We start from the raw sequence: 10,546 nt of genomic DNA on the forward strand, positions 1-10,546 counted from the left end.
CGCCAAATTCAACCGTGCGGGACGAGCGTAGCATTAGCAACAACTGCTAACACGCCCAGCGAACCGAAGACGGCTGTCAAGGCGCTATTTGTGACCCCTGCACGATCTGAGGCGCTAACCTACGGCAACCGCGCGAGGACAAAACAAAAGCAATTCCAGTACGTACAATTTGGCGGTACGCATTCGTAAAATTGGAGTAAATTGATTCGATTCGATTCGATTCGATTCGATTCGATAGATGATTGTACGTACTAAGATGTTTTGTCCTTTTGTGGTGGCTGCAGGTTAGCGAGACAAGATGGCCGACCTGATTTCCTCAGGTCGTGCAGGGGTCGCAGGCAGTTTCTGCATTTGGACCGACGCCACCTGCTGGCGCGGAGGCTCCTTTCATCCTCATGCGTTGCCGTCAGTGCGCTCCACGAACGGCAGTTGGAGATTTTCAGGCCGGCTCCTCCAAAATGGTCTTAAAACGAATCACGGATGATTGAAATATTGAACAAGCTCTCGGGCCTCATCCTGGCGTCGCCAGCGTCAGCGAGTTCTTTTGATTTTTTTTCTCCCGCGGCTCCAAAATTGCGCTCAGCGTGAACTCTCGGTGGCTTGCTTCCTCTCTTTTGTGGTCTGGACTTGCATGTCTTCCACTTGGGTTTCTGCGAGCGGTCTGGAGGACTCGCCGCACTCGGGCCGGGCAGCACCAGAACAAAACCTCCTCCTCTTCTTGCGGTTTTGCCCAACATGACGAAATGCTGTAATTCATTGCACATTTCGAGCTTTGACTTATGACTTGTTTTTTTTGCTTTGAGTTGTGAGCAACAACAAAAAAGCCAACCCAAATGGCCGTGAGAAACTTGACAACATCCGACCACCATCCGTTAATTGCGGTGAGCTCGCAGCGGCCTTTTGTGCTCTCATCTTCTTCTTCCTTCTTTTTTTTTGGGGTGTACGGCCATTTTGCAAATGACGTCCACTGGATTCAAGCAAAAGACTGAAAGTCAAGCGGAAACACGGAATTTCCTTACATTCTATTGAATCGTGTTTACTGTGTGTTTTTACAGTACAATACTTTTATTCTTATGGAAATAAAAGTCTTGGTTATTGTATTTAAATCTAAAATGTAGCTTCCTGAACTTACATTACACCCCCCTAATTATACGACATCGGGATTTTTATGGAGTGGATCTAAATAGTTGCCTAAAATGTCCACTGAAAATCCCGATGTATAGTCCAGATTTCCCGGTCACATTTTTTGCACCCGAGTCCGAGTCATTTGTTTTTAAGTAATTGCCGAGCTTGGATCTGAAACCTTCCTAACGCATTACGAGGAAACGCGCATCCAAATTGTATCGTCTTGATTTATTTATTTTAGTATCCCAACGGCCAACGTGATGACTTTTGAAATGGCTGTTAATTAGCAGCGTTTCCAATCAAGTGAAGAAATAAAATCATTTCTTCTTGACTTTAGAAATTAAGGAAACTAAAAAATCCGATACCGATCAGCCGAAAACCACTTGATCGGCTCCAATTTCCAAAACGTATAAAAACGTTCTATTTTAAATATTGCCATGGTCCCAAAAACGTATTTATACGTTTAAAAAGAAAAGAAAAAGGGTTTTCATGCTCGAATACAGAAGGCTTTGATGCAGCCTCTGAACTGACGAGAACCCTTAAAGCAATGGTAGTTATTACAAAAACGGTCAGCAGGTGGCAGCAGAGTATAAGAGATCAACCAGGGCCATGTTGCAACAAGCTCTTTTTGACAGTGTTTTCAACAGATTTGTGAATAATGATGAAACTTTGCTCTATTCTAACGCTAATTGCTGCAAAACGGAAACAGATAGAAATGTACTTTTTTTTTCCTGATGAAAGGAGAGACTCTAATCTTTCTTCCATGTTTTTATAGCAATAGAACACATTATTCTGTGGTCCTTGCAAAATCAGTCCAAATCCAGTCAAACGGCCGGGAGCAAAGGGGGTTACTTCAGTCAAAAAGGCTGCCAGTCAATGAGTTAAGCTATAATGAACGAGTGAATGATTCCAAATAGATTCCTTCATTGCCCACTACAATAATATTTATTTATTTAATATTGCGGGCTATATTTTATACGACTGTAGAGCTGAAAACAATTCATCAAATGTGCAAAGTCCACTTAGAATACCTACAAGTGATTTTTTTTTTTCAGAGTCTGAACTTTTCTAGCCGAGTGTGTTTATACTGGGGACGTTCGATACCACTTTTTTCCCCCGACTGATACCAGTACAAGTACGAAATCTTTGAGTCCTCACCGATCCCGAATGTTTTCATTCAAGTATTTGTACTTAAGTAGCGTGTGAGTACCTTTGCAAGCTCTTCTTCCCAGTAAGGCTCGTCCTCGTGTTACGTTCAGCGAGCGTTCAAGTCATCAAAAGACGCGGACGGGAACCTCGCATGAGTGAAGCGGCTCCCGGTGAGGCGGTTTTCTCCACGCTGACTGAAAAAAATGAATTGCTTGCATATGAGTGAGATCAATGGCGAGGCAGGATGTGAGGCCCTCATGAGGCCTCATGAGGCCTCATGAGGCCTCACGAGGGCCTCCTACACACAAAACTTGACGTCTTTACAGGCCAAACCAAATGGACGATGTGGTGACGATCGCATGCTCGCAAGTGGGACCTCACACACGCTTTTTATGCTTCCAAAGTCTTGTTTGAATATTTAGGTCAGAACGTCAAACTTCTTTGACTTTGAAATGGGACGCATTCCCGCGAGTTCTGTCAAGTCTCCGGCCAACCAGATGTAGACCAGATTCGCCTGGACACAATTCCTCCAAATGCGAAACGCCGCGGCAGTGGAATAACAACATAACACGGGAGTCGACTTTATTGGGTTATCAAACCCTCGGTCTGCTCTGAGCTTCTGTCTGAGCTTGGCGGGCTCTGGGAGGGTTCATATGGGTCCAACGTGTCCCGGGTCGGCCGTGGAGGAACTCACACATCATCAAAACCGTTTTTACGTCTTATTTGCTGAGTGACAGGAAGAAACCTGAGCACAGGACTGACCTGGTCTTACATCCTGGTTGGGGTCAGTCAGTGGTGGGGCCGGGTAGGAGGAGCTGAGGATGAGGAGCGTCGTCAACACGGAACCCGCAAGAGATCGTGTGAAAAGTCAAGGGAAATGTTTCGCCTTCGCCAGGAGGTGGCAAATCCAGGTCCAGAAAGTCAAAACCCTGCCACAGTTTGGCTTTAGCCCCAGCTGCTAGCTAGCTAGCTAGCTAGTGTTGAATTATTAACATTGTTTTTCAGTTTCAATTTATATTTTAGCCGTTTTGGATTTGGTTATAGTTATGTTAGCTCAGTATAGCTCAATGAATAGTGTTGTCTATTGTATTCTTATCTGTCTCTTTCGCCTGAGAAGAGAAGGGCAACAAGTTTCTTTTTCTTTATCTAGAAGGGAGTATAGCCTAGTACCGGTCTCAGTCGGTCGAAGAAACAGGCTGATTTATTATTGTTTAGGTCTAATCTGAATGGGAGGGGAGAGGAGACTTTTCGTATTCACCCACTTTTCAATAAATATTGATGTGCAGGAGAAGGAGACACACACAATCTGAACGGAACACGGCTTGAGTGTCTTCATTTTGTGTGATCAGAAGCTTCTAAATAATTATACCTTTGCAAAGGGACTTCTTCACCAGAATCTCACCATTCAGTTAATTGAACACGCAAAGAGTAGAATGCAAATATTGTCTACTCCAACACTAGCTAACTCCCTAGCTAGCTCCCATGTTGCTCATTTAGCTGACACACCTGAGCAAGTCGAAAAAGGGGCAGAGTTGATGAACGCATCGAGCGCATGAAGTAAAAGCTGCAATTGTCAACTTTTGTCTCATTTGTCTTCAGTGACAACAAAAACAAAAGAATTGGCTTTGCTCTTCCAAGATTGTATTTTTCTTCCTGACAAACAATCATTTTTTGATTATTATTTTTTTTGAATAAAAATGATTTTAGAGTTGTGAATGTTTGACTGAAAATCCATCATGTTATTGTTCCTGCCTGGTGTTGCGTAAGTGGAGCACATTCTTCCGCTTGTCCTCCATTTGATTGTTTGTGCTCACCGAAGCTCTTAACGCGCCCGTTGGCCTCCGTTCGCCGCGCGACGCCAGCGCACTAATCGCCGCACAGCCGGGAATCGGGGGCACATGGCGTCGACGGGGCTCCGGGTCCCGATGCTGGCGCTGGTCTTGTGGGCGACGGTCGGCGCCGGGGAGGATCCGCGCAAAAAACCGGCCCGGGCGCCCCTCATCCCTCACCGGCCCTTCGTGGTGGTCTGGAACGCGCCCACCGAGCCGTGCCGCCTGCGCTTCCGGGTGGACTTGGACCTGAGCGTCTTCGACATCGTGGCCAACCTCAACGAAACCCTCAGCGGGCCCAACGTGACCATCTTCTACCACAGCCACCTGGGCTATTACCCGTACTACTCCAACTCGGGCCTCCCCGTCAACGGCGGACTCCCGCAAAACCAAAGCATCTCCAAACACTTGAGCAAGGCACGCAACGACATCGACAAACGGATCCCTCACAAGGACTTCCGGGGCTTGGGGGTTATCGACTGGGAGAACTGGAGGCCCCAGTGGGTGCGCAACTGGGGCGGCAAGGACATCTACCGCAACAAGTCCATGGAGCAGATCCGGACGCTTCACCCCAACTGGCCCGAGAGCAAAGTGGAGAAGGAGGCCAAGGAGGGCTTCGAGAAAGCCGGGCAGGCCTTCATGAATCGGACTTTGGCCTTGGCGGAGGTCCGGCGCCCGCACGGCTTGTGGGGCTTCTACCTGTTCCCGGACTGTTACAACTACGGCTACAAGCAGCACCCGCAGCGCTACACGGGCGAGTGCCCCAACGTGGAGCGGGTCCGGAACGACCACCTGATGTGGCTGTGGAGGGAGAGCACGGCCTTGTACCCGTCCGTCTACCTGGACTACGAGCTCAGGTCGTCGGCCAACACCGTCAAGTTTGTCCACTACCGGGTCAAGGAGGCCATGAGGATCGCCTCCATCGCACGTCCAGACGTCACCTTGCCGGTCTTCGTCTACTCCAGACCCTTCTATGCCTACACCTTCGTGGTTCTGTCAGAGGTAACGCGTCTCGGGTGTCACACTTCCCCGCCAGGCCGGTTCCTGTTCCTGACTCGGCTATTTCTCCGCATTTCCCCGTCGTGGTCAGAGCGACCTTGTGCACACCATCGGTGAGAGCGCCGCCCTGGGAGCGTCCGGCGTTGTCCTCTGGGGTTCGTCAGAGTACGCCAGATCGCAGGTAATAATGGCAACGGTGACAATGACCGTCACGGGGGGTCAAATCCAGGTCCGGAGCGTAAAAAGCATTAGGGCTGGGGATCTTTGACTGTCTGACGGTTCGATTCGATTCAGAATTGTCAAATGATAATCGAAACGATTTGATTGGCAATGATTTTTGTTTCAATTTGTAGATATGCAAACAATCGACATGATTCTCGCTAATGCTAATAAAGTCTTCAGGAATGTAGCATCTTAACATGACTCACCGGCATTTGCTCTTCCCACACTGCAAAAAAAACTTTGATTGTAATAACGAGATCATACGACGGCGTATGAATCCGTCTCCGTTCTGCCTTTTCATTTTATAAACAGCGTTCCATCCTCACGTTCGACTGTCGCTGCGTATATTTGTGGTCTGTTTCTGAGTTTTTTTGTTGCAAATTTTCCAATTTATAAAATACCTTTTTTCTCTGAATATTACCACCTCCTCTGAAAACCAAAAAATGGTATGATCGTGACTTTTCCTTCGACTCTCTAATGTGGCTACAACTTAACTTAACCACACTGCCCCTAAGTGGCCAAATTGGGTACAACATGAACAGCGCTCCCAATAAAGGCACACACAAACAAGGGCAAGACAGTATAAAATAATTGAAATACATTTGATTTTGGGACATTTAAAATCGATTATGAATCGTACTAAATGAGAATCACCATTCTTAGGAGAATCGAAAAAAATTTGGCACACTCTTAAAAACCATGCCACAGTTTGGCTTTAGCTCCCAAGGAGCTCGTTTACCTGCTGGTTGAGTAGAAGCAGCTGTGGCTAAAGCCAAACTGTGGCATGGTTTTCCCTTTCGGGACCTGGATCCGACACCTCTGACGTCGATGGCAGCAAATGAAACTACCTCAGCACAGTTCAGTTGTATTTCATTTGTTTCCATTTAAAAAAAAAAAAACATTTTCTCGTGATGAGCACGTCGGGAATGAGTGAATGATTGCGAATGTCTGCAAGTTGCGCTGGCTTGTGCAGAGGAACTGCCTGACGGTGAAGAAGTACATCGACGGCCATCTTGGCCACTACGTGGTCAACGTGACGTCGGCCGCCAAGCTGTGCAGCAAAGCGCTGTGCAAGAAGAACGGCCGCTGCGTCCGCAAGAGCCTGGACTCGGGCGCCTACTTGCACCTCAACCCGCGATCCTTCAGCGTCCGCCGGCAGGTGGCGCCGTCGGGCCCCCGCTTCCGCGTCAGCGGCCACTCGAACCGCCGGGACATCTTGGACATGAAGCACAAGTTCACCTGCCAGTGCTATCGGGGCTGGACCGGCGTCCGCTGCGAGGTGCCGCGGGTCGACGCCCGACGCCACCCGGGCCCGCCGGGGGGCGTCCCGCTGGGGGGCGTCCTGGTCCTCCTGTCGCTTCACTTCTCCTGCCTGTGCATCATCACGCTGCTGGCGACCGGTCTTGTCGTCAAGTGTCTCTTTGTGTGAAGGCCGAGTGGAAAAGCCCCGAATGTTCAAAAGTTAAACATAAAGGCGGAATTGTCACTTGGGGGGAAATGTATGACTTCAGAAAGAAATCTGACATCACACGACAATAAATGTCAAACATTAAAAAAAAAGCATAATTATATGACTCATTGGCACCAGAATTCCGCAGATTGCCTGACGCCCTTTAAGAGGATTTTGAGCAATTTTCACGAGCCACAGAATATTTTCTTCTGTGACAATTTACTAAGCGGCAGCCATTGATTGCGAGCTAATTAGCTCCTTCGCAGCTAAACAAGCACCACGGGAGCTAGCTAGCTCGCTAGCTAGCACCTGGGGCTAAAGCCAACCTGTGACCGGGTTTTTACCAGCGGTGGGCAACCTCAAGCAGCCACTCGCTGTGTCTGTGTGTGCTTTTGTCTTTGCTACATTGTAGGGACCGCCTTGAAATTGGGGGGCCATTTTGGTGGTCCCCACAAGTTCAGACCTCTTTTTGAAGGTCAAGACTTGCTTTGAGAGTTTAGGTTTGAATTGGGTTATGGTTGAGGTTTGGGTCAGGGATGGGGGTAGGCAATCCTTTTTTTTTCATGGTTGGGGTTAGGGGGCGGGGCTAGGAAATGCATCAAGTCAATGAGATGGCCCCGCAAAGATAGCACCACGAGGATGTGTGTGTGTTTTCTTCCTTTGGAGGCCTCACTCGGCATGTTGAGCTTGAAGTGGTTTGCGTCAACAAACTTGACATGTTTCTGGTATTTTGGGCATCTGACTCAGTTTGGCGTCCAGTTGAAGACACGAGCGCACTCGCGCATGTCAAACATGAAAAGGTTTCAACTTTTGACTGCCCCAAAACAAACCAAGATGGCAGGAAAAAAAACAAGTGCAATTCACATATGTCCACCTTGTGTATTTTAAACCACGTCATTTCAATCCACGAGCCTAAAGCTAGCGCTAAATAGTATCTATGTTGCGGTACTTTAACCCTTTTTGAGCAAGAGACTGAATGTAAACAGAGAGAGACAATGAGAACTTTACTCACGGTGACATTCTTTATCCTCTGCGAAGAACGACTAATATCAGTGCCGTAGTGATGAGCTGAGAAAAGTTGAGATGCCTCAATGAACAGGATACGCATCTGTCTGTCTGCCTGTCCTATACTGCCCCCAGGTGGCCAAGACGGGAACACCGGGAAGAGACGCACAGTGGCCATTCAATTGATGCGGTGTGACAAAAACTGTTTGATGAATGAATGATGTCATCATTGCGTGAGTTTATAAAATACAACATTATGACGTTTTCCTCCGTAAAAGACACAAACATTTCTTTTTTGGAGCAGATTATTGGTATTTCCATTCATTTCTTTGGGGAAAGAGGATTTGAGGTACACGTGCTTTGAGTTACGAGCATGGTCTCAGAACAAATTAACCTCATATCTCAAGACACCACTGTATAACAGTCGCAGGCATGTATTCTTTATCCTCTGTGAAAAACAACCAATATTATTGCACCTGACAGAGTCACTTACAGTAGTTGTGAAACTCTTCTTAGTTGGACTGCCCCCTGGTGGCCAAGAAGCAGCATGCATAAAGTGATTCATTCTTCACATTCTATTTGTTATCAATTTATGCATTCAAGTATATAACTTGCATCTCAAGTTACAAATTGTTGTCAAAAAGCACAAAAGTCACAATTTGGCAAATGTCATGTTTTTTTCAAAAATCTCTACTTTTGGTGCGGCTGGCAGGGTTTTGACATTCTGGACCCGGATTTGCCATCTCTGGTCGACGCGTGTACACGAACCTTCAAGGAAACGTTTTTTCACGGACTTCAAAACAGAACCAAGAGACGAGCTTGCACTTGTGATGCAAATACGACAAGATTGGCCTTAAAACGTGACAAACACTTTTTCCGACTCTCAAACTCGCAGCAAGAAGCTGTCGGAAAAAAAAGAAAAAAAAGGGATGCGAAAGTTGAATGAATGTCAATTCACGTAATTGTGGAATCGAATCACGACGAATCATCAGTTGGATGAACTCGCACAAATAAATCTTGGGAGTCAAAATATTTCAGCGAGTTCAAGTGAGTGCAAAGAAAGAAGAACAACATGGCCGCCCGTCATCCATCTGTTGATTTTGTCTCGAAATCGCTTCGCACGTGCCAGGACCCCCCCCCCCCCCCTGCCCCCCCCCTCTCCCACCCAAATCGACATGGCAGCTCAAAGAAAAACATGGCAGCTTCTACGAGCGTTTCCATTTGGAAAGCGAAACCGTTTCAAGTCGGCTTTTTGCTTGTCGGTTCACATGACAACTTTTGACAACAATTTTTTTTTCTCGACTTTACACGATTTTGGAGCCGATCACAAATTTATTATTATTATTTATTAATTTATATGATTTATTATATGATTTATTTATTGACATGACAACTTTTGACCAAACATTTTTTCGGCTTTACGCAAACACGATTTTTTTTATTTTTTATAAAATGATAACAGATCACTGATCTGCTCAGAAGATGGACCAATCTATGCAAACTATTTAATGAGGGATCGGAACCGGCCCGGCCCATAAAATGCAGAAAAATTGAATATAACATCAAACCATAAACATTCTCCCAAAAACGCTGATTAACATTCAATACATTAAAAAAAAGTTTTGAGTTTTGTTTATTAAACTTAGTTAGCTTTAACTATGGTTTTTAGAGCTTTTTTGAAATTATTGTCAATTTTCTGTATTTCTAATTTGTCATTTCTCGTTCCTGTTTGTAAAATGGACTGTACTGACTTTATGGTATCGTCACGGGTACCAATACTTTGGAATAAGGACAGGTATCAGCCCAAGATGATACCTGGTATCGGTATTCGCGCATCCCTAATTTTCATGATTATTAGCTAGGGGGGATGTAGTCAAGTCCACCTTTATCGAGTCCAAGTCAAATTCCAGTCAGGTCCAAGATCGCGCCAAGCCTGAATCAGGAAGGTCCGAGTCCAAGTCCAGATGAAATCCAGCGTAAAGAATCATTTCGCAACAAATTGAGAGAAATGTTTTGATCATCATTCAATTGGATTGAAAACGTCTTTTGAAAGACGACCTTCATCGAGTCCAAAGTCCCAGTTGAGTTGCAGACGAATCCCAGTCAACTGCCAAGTCGTCCGAGACGACGAGAAATGCGTCGAGTCTGCAGCCGCGGTTTTAGCATTCGTTTTCATTAACAAGAAGAATCTGTCAGAAAAGAAAAGAATAATACAATTCATTCATTAATTAATTAATTAATTAATAACCTGTCCGGAAGAGCGAAAGCTCACTCAGCCGTGATGTCACCTTTGTGACCTCCGCGACCTTTGTCTTTTTTTGGCATTGGCGCGGACGCGGCCGTCGCGAGGCCCGTGTGGAGCGGCGGCCCTCGTTAACGCCATCCACATGTGGGAACGGCGCCGCTGCCAGGGAGGGAGGGAGGGAGGGGGGGAGGGGGCGGACATGAACGCTGAGTCATCATCCGGCGTCATCTGGCAGCTTTGCGAGACGTTACGGGGGTCGCCTTCACGCCCAGACTTTTGTCTTGGCTGGCGGGCCACAAGAATCCGGCTGCGGTCGGGCCGGGAGTCGCGGAGACCTCCGCCGCCGCGGCCGGCGAGCTTCGGGCGGCGCTCTTGCGTAATTGTCCCTCCCCAAATGAAAAGATGTCCACATTGCGGTGCGCGCATACATCTTCGCTGTCCGCTCCACATCAAGAAAAAACTCGTCAGCGAAAAGCTCTCGCAATAAACGACGCCACTCCAGACCTGATTTTCCGGCACCCG

The 10,546-nt window shown here is 46.9% G+C and overlaps 1 protein-coding gene across 2 annotated transcripts; it reads left to right on the plus strand.

Moving 5' to 3' along the window:
* The first annotated feature begins 4,097 nt into the window (after positions 1–4,097).
* hyal6 (hyaluronoglucosaminidase 6) lies at positions 4,098–7,298 on the plus strand. 2 transcript variants are annotated; one of them, XM_086074779.1, is made up of 3 exons: positions 4,098–5,105; positions 5,194–5,283; positions 6,280–7,298. In XM_086074779.1, exons 1-3 carry the CDS (start codon positions 4,173–4,175, stop codon positions 6,751–6,753), a joined length of 1,497 nt encoding a protein of 498 aa, XP_085930905.1. In that variant the 5' UTR covers positions 4,098–4,172; the 3' UTR covers positions 6,754–7,298. The 2 variants fall into 2 exon arrangements, with proteins under 2 accessions (XP_085930905.1, XP_085930906.1); XM_086074780.1 differs by having other exon boundaries at positions 6,298–7,298.
* Positions 7,299–10,546: the final 3,248 nt, after the last annotated feature.

Source organism: Leptonotus elevatus, chromosome 4 (genome assembly GCF_054856555.1).
Source record: "Leptonotus elevatus isolate MCC_2025b chromosome 4, RoL_Lele_1.0, whole genome shotgun sequence".
Classification (NCBI taxonomy): Eukaryota; Metazoa; Chordata; class Actinopteri; order Syngnathiformes; family Syngnathidae; genus Leptonotus; species Leptonotus elevatus.